Source organism: Cyprinodon tularosa, unplaced genomic scaffold, assembly GCF_016077235.1.
Source record: "Cyprinodon tularosa strain WSP-4 unplaced genomic scaffold, ASM1607723v1 ctg476, whole genome shotgun sequence".
Taxonomy (NCBI): domain Eukaryota; kingdom Metazoa; phylum Chordata; class Actinopteri; order Cyprinodontiformes; family Cyprinodontidae; genus Cyprinodon; species Cyprinodon tularosa.
In genome coordinates, this window is record NW_024039203.1 from 559,898 (window position 1) to 576,039 (window position 16,142).

General features: G+C 36.3%; 3 protein-coding genes across 3 annotated transcripts in view; all 3 read left to right on the forward strand.

The window, feature by feature from the left end:
* The window catches only part of LOC119794358 (protocadherin beta-15-like), a 36,007-nt gene that overhangs the window by 2,578 nt on the left and 17,287 nt on the right, over positions 1-16,142 (forward strand). The window lies entirely within an intron of this gene.
* Positions 4,002-7,211, forward strand: LOC119794361 (protocadherin gamma-A12-like). The gene has a single exon (XM_038301885.1). It carries the CDS (start codon positions 4,147-4,149, stop codon positions 6,532-6,534), a length of 2,388 nt encoding a protein of 795 aa, XP_038157813.1. The 5' UTR covers positions 4,002-4,146; the 3' UTR covers positions 6,535-7,211.
* Positions 11,010-14,194, forward strand: LOC119794360 (protocadherin beta-15-like). Its single transcript, XM_038301883.1, has 2 exons — positions 11,010-11,763; positions 12,340-14,194. Exons 1-2 carry the CDS (start codon positions 11,136-11,138, stop codon positions 14,097-14,099), a joined length of 2,388 nt encoding a protein of 795 aa, XP_038157811.1. The 5' UTR covers positions 11,010-11,135; the 3' UTR covers positions 14,100-14,194.

The window sequence follows — 16,142 nt, forward strand, 5'->3', positions numbered from 1 at the left end:
TTTCTCTTCCATGGGTACTCCATATTTCTATTTTAAATGCTATATTAGAAAGTTATTCTCCATAATACAATGCATTTATAGGTATACATCTTTAGAAAGTTATTTTTCTTTTATTTTTTTTGTATAGAAATATACTCATAATACATTAAGTGTGTGATTGTGTGCATGAATGGGTGCATGACAGAATGTGGTGAAAATACTTTGCTTAAGTCCACTGACTTGACAAAGTGCTATATAAATACAAGACATTTACCATTTACTATTTAACTTTTCTGATGTGTACTCGTCAAACTCAGTCACTGCTGTTGTTGGTCACTGGCTCCCTCTGGTCCTGCAAAGATGAATTGGTGTAAATTGATTTATGTATTCTACCTGTATTTTATGTTGATTATTGAATCATAATTTGCATTTGACTTTTAAGGATGGGTGTGTTGGGATTTCTCCTTTTTGTTGTTTCCTTTTCTGTATGATTTTTCTTCCTATTCGTCTTACATCTTTATTGTGTAAACATATCAATTTACTACATTCCTTTTTTTGCATCCGTCAATTTCCTGATAAGCAATTCTTCGATATGATGTTGTAAATTCAAACAAAATCTGTATATTGTTTTTCTTCTACGATTTTTTTCTCGCTTATCCTCAACTTCATAACTTTTAGTCAGTGTTTAGACATTACTTTGTTCTCTCACCATTATCTTTATATAGGGGTAAATATCCACATGTGCTCAATAGCTATTAATAATTTAAAGCAAAAACAATATAAAAGCTAGAGCATTTCGTCTTTTTGGCTTTGTTATAACATTACATAAACTTTGTTGTGCCACTTGTGCCGATATTATTTCAAGCTTTGATTTGAGGTTCTTTTATTCTGTCTTAGTTTGACCTGGGGACTATATATGTTATTTCCACTTTGAAAAGATGCTCTTACTGTAGAAGGATATACTTTGTTTTATGATTGGTTCTTTGGACCTGTTTTCATAGTATTTTTTTACTGGGAAAGAATGTACTCCCAGTGATGATCATGACAAAATATTTTCGTTCTGGATTCTTTCAGCAAGTTATTTGTTCTGATATACAAGAACTAGTTAAAATGTCAAAATACTAGGAGAGAAATCATAGCTAGTAGAAAAATACTATTAAGAAAACAGGTTAGTGTAGAGACATGGCACAGATACACAGCCCTCTTAGCAGTATTAAATGTTATATGATGGTAATATCCTGGAAGAAAGACACATGAAGTGATTAGCTATAATACTACTGTTTATTATGCAAGCAAATCCCCACTGTTAATTCATGGTCTTCTAGGAGGAGCAGATCCTATAAAGTCAGTGATGGTTGCAATCAGATAGGTTTCGTTTGATAGAACAATTTTAATCAGTCTGTCAGTAAGGTTTAATTATATCAGCTCTATTAAGTGCCTGGAGATTATGTGTTATTAGCGCAATAAGAGTTAACTCAATTGAATTAGGAAGAGAAAGGTCACTGAAAATGATTATTTGTACTCTTTAAAAAAGAGTTGGCAGGACTCAAAATATTAGTCAACAATCCTCAACAAATGATAAGTTTAGGACTTTACCTTAATCATTTAACTTTTGCTTTAAATTTATTACAACTTTGAATTCTGTATTATTGTAATTTGAAATGTTGATTTGTTTCAACCTAAGTGAAGGTAGTGGTGATTTAGAGAAGCTGATGAATACACTTCCAATCGTAAACCTCTAACTAAAGAATCATACTTTTTATTTAGAGCTTATTGTCCCTTAGTTTGGAAATTTATAATTACATTTTCACCTAATCCCTTTTTGCTTCAGTTACAGTAACAGTTACAAACCTCTGTTCCTGGTTGCTCCAAAAAGCAAATGCTGTGCTCAATAGGTCACCCGATGGCAGTTCCAATCCCTGATGACTGGTAACTTAACAATGGGCCTACTAAGAATGGAAAAAAAAATGCTTTCTTGTGATTGTTGATAACATATAATACTATTTTGATTGTATCTATTTAGCGGCACTTTTTATTGTTTAAGTTAAAATAACAGTGAGCCTTCAACTCAAATACCAACTGTAAAACTTTTTGTACCTGCATTTCACACCAAAAGTGCAAAAATTAGCTTAACTTTAATTTAAAATGACCAATAAGTTAAAGGTATATGTCCTGGCAAATCACTTGATAAAGTTATATATTATAACTGCCTTTGTTTGCTGAACTGACTGAAATAATTTCCCCTATATTTAACACTTAGGTTTTTGGGTTTACACAACAACAAAAAAACTATTCTTAGCTAAAAAAAAAGTTGTTTTTTACAGTGTAATGAGGTCTACATAAACTGAATTTAGTCACTATTAGTTTGCAAAGCTTTTTAACAAATATTTATGACTTATCGCTATTCTTAAACAATCTTCGGTTTCTTAAAAATTTCACCCGCTTATTTCATGTTGAGCGGTGATATATTTTTCTCAGGGAATGGCTTGACAGATTCAGATCATATCCTCATCACAGTTTGGAATGTAATATAAGAGGTTAATATTTCTACTCCTGGTTTTCACATGTGTTTTCAAGTACAAGTTTCATTATGTTTTTCTTATTAAGTTGTGTTCCCTCCTGGTTACTTTATTTGTTTTATTTGATTGTATTGCCTGATATTGGATCTTCACAGAATTTAGAATATTCTGATATAATTTCTTCTTAGTCATATTTGGTAAAGTGTTGTTGTAGCTTTAACAGTTGATACAGTCCATTCAATCATTACTTATCCTGCTGCACTTTTTTTCACACTTACTTTTTTAAGCTTTGTTTCAAATGCTATTGAATTAATTTCTTTCTACTAATTTCTGAACAACATCCTCTATTGTGACAATGCGAAAGACACTTTTTTAAGATTGTGTCAAACTTATCAAAAATAGAAAAGAAATTACAGTAGTTTTGTATTTAAGTATGAATAGAGCCTGTTGTTTAGCAGCACTATACTGTGGGATTGTTTTTAGCAGGAAGGACTAAAAAATTATATAGGATCAACGAAAAAAAGGGAATGCAGACATGCCTAGAGATATCCTGGATTAAAGCCTGCTACAAATCTTTATCAACTCAGACTCAGGCAGTGGTTCCATTTTCAATTGGAAAAACTAGAGCACACAGCCAAAATATTAAACAAGTAGCTGAAAACCCATGAATGCTGTGAAGTAGATAAACCAGGATCTGGACTGAATTTGATTAAAGTTTTGAAAATAGCTCGGCACACTTTTCTCAACCTGATAGAGCTTGAAATGTGCTTAATTAGGGAAACATTTAAAAGTTGGATTTACTGAGGTTGCATCTGTATAACTTACATATGCAACATATAGTGTAAAAAAATATATTTTTATGGTTGCTAACAAAAATTAAGAACATGCATAACTGTAAATAAAACATATGATCATTTTATTTTCAAATGAGTTTAACAATTAAAGTATTATGTTTTTATCATGTTTGACTTATTACACAAATATTTGCACCCTTGTGTATCCTTTTCTATGTTAAGGGTTTACTCCAGCAATGAAAAGAAAAAAAAAAAGTGTTATTTGAAATACAGTCAGGTGAGAACTGAAATATGAATCCAATATGTTTTATATATGCATTCTTATTTTCAAAAGTGTAAAAAGAGTTATCCAAAATTCTAATTATATTTATGATTAAGTGAGAAGGATTTTCTTGACAGCATGAAAACATAAATGTCTTAATCAAATTTAATTGTTAATACCCCGATTGCTTGAAAAACAAAACTGTATATTAGGCTAAATTAAGTTGTTAAAAAAAAGCAAAACTAACTTTATATTTTGATCGTTATGTGCAAAACTTCAAATGATAAAATTTTTGGAAAGCTCAATTTTTTTTATATGAATAGAAAGTCATATGTATTATAAAGAGATGAAGATAACATAAATTTACATTTTTCTATTATTTGCTGAGATTTTTCTTAAACTGGACCCCACGGTGGCGCTATATAACAGGCTTGAGAAATGTAGATTCCTTAGTCGTTTTGCGCTTATTCTATTCAAACTATGCTCCTGTCTTGTCGAGGACAGTCACGGATTTCTAAAGGTGGTGAAGGATTTTGAGCTTAAATTGTTCTTTATATGATTCGTTCTTCGTGCGGATTTAAATTCGTCAGCAATGATGAAGTCTATATTCGCCTTTGTTCTCTCTTGGGGATTTATTATATTCATTCTTTGGATCAACGTCGCCCATGGAGATATGAGCTATTCTTTCCAGGAGGAAATGAAACGCGGATCAGTTATTGGAAATATCGCCAAGGATCTCGGGCTGCAAATAGATGCGCTGTCCAAAAGAAGAGCCCGCATTGATACCGAGGAGACGGATAAACGTTACTGTGACATAAACCTGAAGAATGGGGAGCTGATCGTGGCCGAAAGAATCGACCGAGAGGAGCTGTGTGATGAAAAAGCTTCATGCATCTTAAAACAAGAGCTAGTTTTGGAAAACCCACTCGAGCTGCATCGGATCAGCCTCCATGTTCAAGATATTAATGATAACTCCCCGCAGTTCAACGAAAAGATGATCCTTATTGAAATTCGAGAGTCGACAGACAGGGGAGCTCGCTTTATTATCGAGGAGGCGCACGATGAGGATGTAGGACAAAATTCAGTTCAGCAGTACAGCCTCGAAAAGAATGAAAATTTCATTTTAGCCGCTAAAGGAAACACTGTGGAGCTTGTTTTAGATAAAGAGCTTGATCGTGAAAAACAGAAGGAAATTAATTTACTCCTCACAGCTTTAGATGGTGGATCTCCTCAGAGATCAGGTACAGTGGTCATACATGTAACTGTGCTGGATGCTAATGATAACGCCCCAGTGTTCAGTCAGGCCGTTTATAAAGCCAGTCTGCCTGAAAACTCTCCATTAGATACTGTAGTGGTTACAGTGAGCGCAACTGATGCAGATGAGGGAGTGAATGGAGAAGTCACTTATGATTTTGGACATATTAATGAGGAAGGGAGGAAGAAGTTTGCGATTGATCGTAAATTTGGAAAAATAAGTTTAATTGATGCTGTAGACTATGAGATCACAAAATCATATGAAATCCGCATTAAAGCAAAGGATGGTCTGGGGCTGTCATCTTATGCTAAGGTTATTATTTCTATTACTGATGTGAATGACAACGCCCCTATAGTGAGTCTGAAATCACTGACCAATCCCATACCAGAAGACACCCCAGCTGGTACAGAGGTTGGCATCATTAATGTACAGGACAGAGACTCAGAGAATAATCGACAGGTCCACTGCTCCGTCCAACAAAATGTCCCTTTTAAATTAGTTCCTTCGATCAAAAACTATTATTCTCTGGTGACCACAGGAAACCTGGATCGTGAACTAGTGACTGATTACAATATTACAATTACTGCTACTGATGAGGGCTCTCCACCTCTGTCCTCTTCTAAAACTTTCCAGTTATCTGTAGCTGATATTAACGATAACCCACCTGTGTTTGAGGAACAGTCCTATAGTGCATATATTAATGAAAATAACAAACCTGGCTCCACTTTATGTTCTGTTTCTGCTCGAGACCCAGACTGGAGACAAAACGGTACAGTGGTTTATTCTCTGTTACCTGCTGAGGTGAACGGTGCTTCTGTGTCATCTTATCTATCTGTTAATGGAGACACAGGGGTGATCCATGCTGTGAGGTCATTTGATTATGAACAGTTCAGGAGTTTTAAAGTCTACGTGATGGCCAGAGACAATGGTTCTCCTCCACTCAGCAGTAATGTGACCATCAGTGTATTCATATCGGATGTGAATGACAACTCTCCTCAGATTCTCTACCCCACCCTGGAGGGCAGCTCCTTCATGACTGAGCTGGTCCCTAAAGCTGCACATGGAGGCTCTCTGGTCTCCAAAGTCATAGCAGTGGACGCAGACTCTGGACAGAACGCCTGGCTGTCCTATCATATAGTCAAAGCCACTGATCCTGGACTTTTCAGCATTGATCTGCACAGTGGAGAGATCAGGACACAGCGGGACATTTTAGAATCTGACAGCATGAAACAGAACCTGATTGTTGCAGTGAAAGATAACGGACAGCCCTCTCTGTCTGCCACCTGTTCCATGTATTTACTTATTTCTGATAACTTGGCTGAGGTGCCAGAACTGAAAGATATCTCTTATGATGAAAATAACTCCAAAATGACATCTTATCTGATCATTGCACTGGTTTCTGTGTCCACCTTCTTTCTGACCTTCATCATCATCATCCTTGGTGTGAGGTTTTGTCACAGACGAAAGCCCAGACTGTTGTTTGATGGAGCAGTTGCCATCCCTGGAGCTTATCTGCCCCCAAACTACTCAGATGTTGACGGAACAGGAACCTTACACAGCTCCTATAATTATGACACCTACCTAACAACGGGATCTAGAACCAGTGACTTTAAGTTTGTGTCATCTTACAATGACAGCACGCTTCCTGCTGACCAGACTCTGAGGAAAAGCTTAAGTGATTTTGTTGAGGCCTTTGGAGAACAGGATGCATGCTCAGAGGTATGAAGACATTCCTAAACATTTTAATGCAGCTATCCCCAGTCACCAAATCTGTTCTGTGTTCTTATTGTGCTGTCCTTTCAATTGGTACTCCATCATCTTTCAGTTTCAAACGTTCATTTGAAAGTTATTCTTCATAATAAAATGCATTTATAGCTATAAATGTTTATAAAGTTATTTTCCCTTTTGTCTGTTTTATAGCAATATGCTGGTAAATTGTCCAGTGTGTACTCTAACTCAATTACTGTTGTTGTTGGTCACCAGCTCCTTCTGATCCTGCAAAGATGAATTCGTTTAAATTGATTTTTATTTATTTATTCTATTTTAGTTTGATTATTGATTCATAATTTGTATTTGACTTTTAAATATATTTTGGAGAGGATTTTGCCATTTTGAGGTTTCTTTTATGTATGATATTTTTTTCTTCTTATTGGTCTTACATCTTCATCGTATACACATTATATTAATTTACTATATTTCTTTTATTGCTTCAGTCAATATCCTGATAAACCATTCTTCATTATTATGTTGGAAATCCGAACATCATCTGTATCTTGTGTTTTTTAAGATTTGTTTCCTAGCTTATCTTCAACCTCATAACCTTTTAGTCTGTTTGTTGAAACATTTTTTCTTCAGGCACTCATTTTCATGTTAGTTTAAAAATCCACATGTGCTGAATAGCTCTAAATAATTTTAAATTAAAACAAAATAAAATCTAAAAAATTTAGTTTTTTTGGTCTTATTGTAAAATAATTTAAACTTTGTTGTTTCATTTGTGCCAGATATTATTTCAAGCTTTGATTTGTGGTTCTTTTTATTCTCTCTTAGTTTGATCTGGGGAGTATATATGTAAGTTACAGTTTGAAATGAGGCTGTTATTATAGAAGGATATATTTTGTGATGGTCATCACTGAATATTGCCCATCTGGATACTTTGAACAGGTTATTTCTTCTAACACAAAACAATGTGTTGCAATGTAAAACTAATTGGTAGAGAAATCATAGCTAGTACAAAAATACTATTAAGAAAGCAGGTTATTGTAGAGACATGGCACAGATTAACAGCCCTCTCAGCAGTATTAAATTTTATATGATGGTAATATTCTGGATGAAAGACACATGAACTGATTGGCTGTAATTCTACTGTTTATTATGCAAGCAAATCCCCACTGTTAATTGATAATCATTCAGGAGGAGCAAATCTTATAAGTCACCGACTGGATGCAATCAGATGAGTTTTGTTAGAACCCTTTTAATTATATCAACTCTGTTAAGTGACTGGAGATGATTGTTATTGGTGCTATAAGAGTTAACTTAATTGAATTATGAAGACAGAAGTCAGTGAAAAAGAGTTCTTTCACTATGTACAAGAAAAAAAAAGGAAAGTTGGCAGATCTCGAAATATTAGTCAACAATCCTCAGCAATTTCTAAAGTTTAGAACTATACCGTAATCATTTAAGTTATGGATTTAATTGCACTAAACTTTTAATTCTGAGTTACTGTAACTTGAAATGTGGATTTTTTTTCAGCTTATGTGAAAGTACCAGTGATTTAGAAAAGCTTATGAATAAACTTCATATATTAAACCTCTAACTACAGAATCATACCTTTGGCTCTTACTGTATAAACAAACAGCGGGTGCACAAAGGAGAAAAAGGTGCATGGCGTATACACAGGCGATCCAGATATATACAGTGGATGGTAAAAAATAGAGGAGAGATTTAAGGTGAATTATATATATCTTATGTACAGTAAAGTGGTGGCAGGAACAGTGCAGTTTCTGGTTTGTTTGATAGTGTAAGTTATTGCAGTGTAATTAATCCAGGTTATAGTGCAGTGGCATTGTAAAGTCTAATCACAGCAGGGATAAATGACCTGTGGTAGGACTCATTTTTAGACATGGGGTGTATAAGTCTGTCTCAAAAGGAGCTGCTCAGCTTCTCTACCGTCCGGTGCAGGGGGTGAAAGGTGTTCTCCATGGTGGATGTAAGCTAGGACAAAACCCTCCTATCGGCTACTTTCACCATATAGATCAGAGCGCAGCCCCGGACAGAAGTGACCATTCTCATCAGCTTATTCAGTCTTTCAGTCCCACTCTGCGCTGCCAGGGCCCCAGCAGACGACAGCGTAGAGGAGGGCTGATGCCATCACAGAGTCATAGAAGGTTTTAAGCAGGGGCTTGCTCACTCCAAAGGATCTCAGCCTCCTCAGGAGGTGGAGGTGGATCTGTTCTTCTTGTACAGGGCGTCTGTGTTATGAGTCCAGTCCAGTTTATTATTGACATGAACACACAGGTATTTGAAACTCTCCACAGTTTCTATGTCCTGCCCCTGGATGTTCACGGGAGAGTGAGGTGGGGGATCTTCTCCTGAAGTCGATGACCATCTCCTTGGTCTTGATGGTGTTTTATTTAGAGTTTCTTGTCCCCTAGTGTGAAAATGTGTAGTCTGCTTTTGTAATCTACATTTTTACCAAATCTTTTTTGTTTAGTAACAGCTATGAACCTGAAACCTTTATTAAAGGGATCCCTAATTAATGGTAACATAACAATACATGAACTTTAATAAGAATTAAATAAAATGGTTTATTGTAATTTAAAAACATATAATACTGTTTTGAGTGGCAATATCTCTTTAGCCATACTTTGTATTCTTTAAATTAAAATTAAAATAACATTAGACATTCAACTCAAATGAAAACTCTAAAAGTTCATATTTTCCTTCATTTGAAAACAACACGCAAAATTTAGCTTAACTTTCCCCATTGTAAATAACCAAAAAGTTAAAGGTATATGTCCTTGCAACTCACTTGATAAAGTTCAAGATTCCAACTACCTTGGCTTGCTGAACTGACTTTAATTGTTTTCACTATATTTATCACTTAGGTTTTGGGTTTACACAGCAGAAAATATTTTCTTAGCTTAAAAAATTTAAGTTACTTTTTACGGTGTAATTATGTATTCATAAACTGATATTAGTCACTATTAACGTGCAAAGTTAGTTAACTAATATTGAAGACAGATTACCCTTAAACACCCTTTATTTTCTTGATAATTTCACCTGCTTATTTCATGTGGAGTGTCAATACATTTTTCTCAGGGAACGACTTGACAGATTCAGACTTCGTCCTCATCACAATTAGGAATGTTGTATAAGAATTTGAGCTTTTCTACTCCTGGTTACCACATGTGTTTTCAAGTAGAGTTTCTTGATTGTTTTCTTATTAAGCTGTGTCCCTCATGGTTTCTTTCAGTAATTACTTATCCTGCTGCAATTTCTTCACATTTTATTTAAGCTTTGTTGCAAATGGTATGGGATTAATATCTTTCTTCAAAATTCTGAACACCATCCTAGATTATGACAATGTAAAGACTATATTTTGAGAATGATTCAAAGTTACAAAAAGAATAGAAAATTGAGAAATTACATTAGTTTCCTGTTCAAGCATGAATAGAGCCTGTTGATTGGCAGTGCTGTACTGCACTGTACTGTGGGAATGTTTTTTAGTAGGAAGGACTGAAAAAATGATTTAGGATAAAGGAAAAAGGTGAATGCAGACATGCATAGAGATATCCTGGATTATAGCCTAGTACAAATCTTCTTCAACTCATACTTAATCAGTTGTTACATTTTCAATTGGACAACCTAGAGCACACAGCCACAATCTCAAGCAAGTAACTTTATGAATGCTCTGGAGTAGATAAGCCACGATCTAGACTGATTTGATTAAAGTTTTGAAAATAGCTGTGGACAGTTTTCTCAACTTGATAGAGCTTGAAATGTGTATAATTAGGGAAACATCGTAAAGATGTATGTGCTGGGTTGCATCTATTTACGTTATGTAACATATAGTGCAAAAAAAAACTTGCATCACTGTGAATAAAACATATTATTACACAAATATTCACAGCCTTTTTTTATTTATACTTTTCCATGTTAAGGGTACACTCCAACAACATAGTTAATATAGATGAAAAGGAAAAATAAACTTTTGTGTAGAAAAGAGTTAGGTGACAACTTAAATATAAATCCAATTTGTATTATGTATGCATTATCTATTATATAACAGTGTAAAGTGAGTTATCTGACCTCCGAAATTATGACCATATTTAGGATTCATGCAGAAGGAGTTTCTTGGCAGCATAAATTAAATATATATATATCTTTATCACGTTTAATTATTTTACCCTGAATGCTTGAAAAACAACCTGTATGTTATAAGACTAAATTAAATTGTTAAAAGACATGAATCGCAGTAGTTGAAAACTAACTTTATATTTCTATCATTATGTGGAAAATAAAAAATGATAATTACTAGAAAACTTAATTTTAAAATCAATAGAAAGTCATGTGTATTATGAAGAAATACATGAAAAATTTACATTTTTCTATTATTTGCTAAGATTTTTCTTAAACTGGACCCCACGGTGGCGCTATATAACAGGCTTGAGAAATTTATATTCCTTAGTCCCTTTGCGCTTAGTCTATTCAAACTATGCTCCTGTCTTGTCGAGGACAGTCACGGATTTCTTCAGGTGGTGAAGGATTTTGAGCTTAAATTGTTCTTTATATGATTCGTTCTTCATGCGGATTTAAATTCGTCAGCAATGATGAAGTCTATATTCGCCTTTGTTCTCTCTTGGGGATTTATTATATGCATTCTTTGGATCAACGTCGCCCATGGAGATATGAGCTATTCTTTCCAGGAGGAAATGAAACGCGGATCAGTTATTGGAAATATCGCCAAGGATCTCGGGCTGCAAATAGATGCGCTGTCCAAAAGAAGAGCCCGCATTGATACCGAGGAGACGGATAAACGTTACTGTGACATAAACCTGAAGAATGGGGAGCTGATCGTGGCCGAAAGAATCGACCGAGAGGAGCTGTGTGATGAAAAAGCTTCATGCATCTTAAAACAAGAGCTAGTTTTGGAAAACCCACTCGAGCTGCATCGGATCAGCCTCCATGTTCAAGATATTAATGATAACTCCCCGCAGTTCAACGAAAAGATGATCCGTCTTGAAATTCACGAGTTAACAGACAGGGGAGCTCGCTTTATTATCGAGGAGGCGCGCGATGAGGATGTAGGACAAAATTCAGTTCAGCAGTACAGCCTCGAAAAGAATGAAAATTTCATTTTAGCCGCTAAAGGAAACACTGTGGAGCTTGTTTTAGATAAAGAGCTTGATCGGGAAAAACAGAAGGAAATTAATTTACTCCTTACAGCTTTAGATGGTAACCTGACAACAGCCAGATGCATGTCTCGCTCCGCCCAGCTCCACTCACATACATCTGGGAACCCGCTCATTGAAAGTGATTTCCCCAACCGAATTTATGGTCTGTCCAATCAGGACGCAGGGTGGGTGTGTCCTGGAGTGGAGAAGCGACCGTGAGATTCCAACAACAATGGCGGCTCGCATTGAGGAAGCAAGCGTTAGCATTGATGCTGCTATTTCTTCTATGTTGTCCAATCTATCTGATATTGTTTAATTAAAAGAACATCAGAGAACGGCTTTGAAGGCTTTTGTTGGTGGAAACGATGTTTTCGCCCTTCTCCCGACCGGATTTGGAAAGAGCTTGATCTACCAAATGGCTCCTCCTCTCACAGCGTCACGGGTTAGCTTCGGTGTGAGTGGTTGAAATAGCACGTCAATAAAGATGACAGACAAGTGGCTTATCCAATCATATGCAAGGAGTTTTGATAAGGCCCAGCCTTCAGTAAAGGCAATTCCTATGGCGGGTTCCCAGATGTATGTGAGCGGAGCTAGGCGGAGTGAGACATGCATCTGGCTGTTGTCAGGTTATTAGATGGTGGATCTCCTCAGAGATCAGGTACAGTGGTCATACATGTAACTGTGCTGGATGCTAATGATAACGCCCCAGTGTTCAGTCAGGCCGTTTATAAAGCCAGTCTGCCTGAAAACTCTCCTTTAGATACTGTAGTGGTTACAGTGAGCGCAACTGATGCAGATGAGGGAGTAAATGGAGACGTGACTTATGATTTTGGACATATTAATGAGGAAGGGAGGAAGAAGTTTGCAATTGATCATAAATTTGGAAAAATAAGTTTAATTGATGCTGTGGACTATGAGATCACAAAATCATATGAAATCCGCGTTAAAGCAAAGGATGGTCTGGGGCTGTCATCTTATGCTCAGGTCATTATTTCTATTACTGATGTGAATGACAACGCCCCTATAGTGAGTCTGAAATCACTGACCAATCCCATACCAGAAGACACCCCAGCTGGTACAGAGGTTGGCATCATTAATGTACAGGACAGAGACTCAGAGAATAATCGACAGGTCCACTGCTCCGTCCAGCAAAACGTCCCTTTTAAATTAGTTCCTTCAATCAAAAACTATTATTCTCTGGTGACCACAGGAAACCTGGATCGTGAACTAGTGACTGATTATAATATTACAATCACTGCTACTGATGAGGGCTCTCCACCTCTGTCCTCCTCTAAAACTTTCCAGTTATCTGTAGCTGATATTAACGATAACCCACCTGTGTTTGTGGAACAGTCCTATAGTGCGTATATTAATGAAAATAACAAACCTGGCTCCACTTTATGCTCCGTTTCTGCTCGAGACCCAGACTGGAGACAAAACGGTACAGTGATTTATTCTCTGTTACCTGCTGAGGTGAACGGTGCTTCTGTATCCTCTTATCTATCTGTTAATGGAGACACAGGGGTGATCCATGCTGTGAGGTCATTTGATTATGAACAGTTCAGGAGTTTTAAATTCTACGTGATGGCCAGAGACAATGGTTCTCCTCCACTCAGCAGTAATGTGACTGTCAGTGTGTTCATATCAGATGTGAATGACAACTCTCCTCAGATTCTCTACCCCACCCTGGAGGGCAGCTCCTTCATGACAGAGCTGGTCCCTAAAGCCGCACACGGAGGCTCTCTGGTCTCCAAAGTCATAGCAGTGGACGCAGATTCTGGACAGAATGCCTGGCTGTCCTATCATATAGTCAAAGCCACTGATCCTGGACTTTTCAGCATTGATCTGCACAGTGGAGAGATCAGGACACAGCGGGACATTTTAGAATCTGACAGCATGAAACAGAACCTGATTGTTGCAGTGAAAGATAACGGACAGCCCTCTCTGTCTGCCACCTGTTCCATGTATTTACTTATTTCTGATAACTTGGCTGAGGTGCCCGAACTGAAAGATATCTCTTATGATGAAAATAACTCCAAACTGACATCATATCTGATCATTGCACTGGTTTCTGTGTCCACCTTCTTTCTGACCTTCATCATCATCATCCTTGGTGTGAGGTTTTGTCACAGACGAAAGCCCAGACTGTTGTTTGATGGAGCAGTTGCCATCCCCGGAGCTTATCTGCCCCCAAACTACTCAGATGTTGACGGAACAGGAACCTTACACAGCTCCTATAATTATGACACCTACCTAACAACAGGATCTAGAACCAGTGACTTTAAGTTTGTGTCATCTTACAATGACAACACGCTTCCTGCTGACCAGACTCTGAGGAAAAGCTTAAGTGATTTTGTTGAGGCCTTTGGAGAACAGGATGCATGCTCAGAGGTATGAAGACATTCCTAAACATTTTAATGCAGCTATCCCCAATCGTTAAATCTGTTCTGTGTTCTTATTGTGCTTTCCTTTCCATGGGTAGTCCATTATCTTTCAGTTTCAAAAAGCTCATTAGAAAGTTATTCTCCGCAATAAAATGCATTTATAGCTATAAATTTTTATAAAGTTATTTTCCCTTTTGTCTGTTGTATAGCAATATGTTGGTAAATTTTTCGGTGTGTACTCTAACTCAATTACTATTGTTGTCGGTCACCAGCTCCTTCTGATCCTGCAAAGATGGATTGGTTTAAATAGATTGTTTTGTATTTATTCTATTTCATTTTGATAATTGGATCATAATTTGTATTATACATTTATTTTGTTGTTTCTATTATGTATGATTTTTTTCTTCCTATTGGTGTCATATTGAGAGAAGAATGACTCTGAATTAAGAGAACATGGAGACAGTTAGTTAAGTTAAGGAAAACTTTATTAAACAAAGAACAGAAAATGAAGTCTGGCAGGATCTTCCTGGTACAGCCTAGGGAAAAGATTGGGCAATGGTGAACAACTGATCTGAGGAGGTGGGAAGGTGGAGGATGCTGAAATCACGGGGCTTGAGGTTGTTTTGAGCTTGGAAGGATTGTGTCCTGGTCCAGGAGCAAACTGAGGCTCTACCCTTCAGGTGATGGTTTGTAGGAGGGTGGTCAGGCAGGTGGGGTCCTGGAGGAGGGCTGCGGCAAACTGGCTTGGTTGGTTGCTAGGAGGGAAAAAACAGAAACATGGGATTAGATCTGGCTTAAATAGAAATCTAGGAGTAAGCTGGTCAGTCATATACCATGCTGGTAGCGAGAAAGAACTGACGCCCACCTCCTGGTCCCAGCTCCTTAAGTAGGCTCCAAAATTAACAGAGATGAGCTGCTCCTGCCCATCACACCCTGCAGAGAAGAGAGAAAGACAGACATTAGACCTGCAGTATGACAATTGGTCTCACATCTTTATCTGATCAACATTATATTAATTTACTATATTTCTTTTACTGCTTTAGTCAATACCTTGACAAGCCATTCTTCGTTAATATGTTGAAAATCCAAAAAAACATCTGTATATTGTGTTTTTTAATATTGTTTCCTCACTTATCCTTAACCTCATAAACTTTTAGTCTGTTTGAGACTTTTTCAGGCACTCATTTCCATATTAGTTTAAAAATCCACATGTGCTAAATAGCTCTAAATAATTTTAAGCGAAAACAAAATAAAATCTAATATTTTTTTTTTTGCTTTATTATAACATTACATAAACTTTGTTGTTTAATTCAAACTTTGATTTGTGGTTCTTTTTATTCTCTCTTAGCAAGACCTGGAGACTATATGTAATTTACAGTTTGAAAAGATGCTTTTACTATAGAAGGATTTATTTGTGTTATGATTGAACCTTTGACCTCTTTGGACCTTATTTGCTAATAATTTTACTGGACAGCAATTTACACCAAGTGATGGCATGACTGAATATTGCCATTCTGGATACTTTGACCAAGTTATTTATGTAATATCCAACTTGTTACAATGTAAAAATATTTGATAGAGAAATTATAGAAAGTATAAAAATACTATTAAGAAAACAGGTTATTGTAGAGATATGGAACAATTTAAAAGCCCTCTCAGCAGTATTAAATGTTATATGATGGTAGTAATCTGGATGAAAGACACAGGAAGTGATTGGCTATAATACTACTGTTAATTATGCAAGCAAATCCCCACTGTTAATACATGCTCCTCCAGGAGCAGCAGATCCTATAAATTAGATGATTGGATGCAATCAGATGAGTTTCATTGGATACAACACTTTTAACCAATATCAGAAAGGTTTGATTAGATGACTCTGTTATCTCCCTGGAGATGATGTGTTATTGGCACTGTAAGAGTTAACTGAATAGAATTATGAAGAGAGAGGTCACTGAAAAAGATTAATTGTATTCTGTATAAAAGGACAAGTTGGTAGAACTAAAAATCTTAGTCAGCAATCCTTAGCAAAGTTTTTAGTTTAGAACTTTACCTTAAT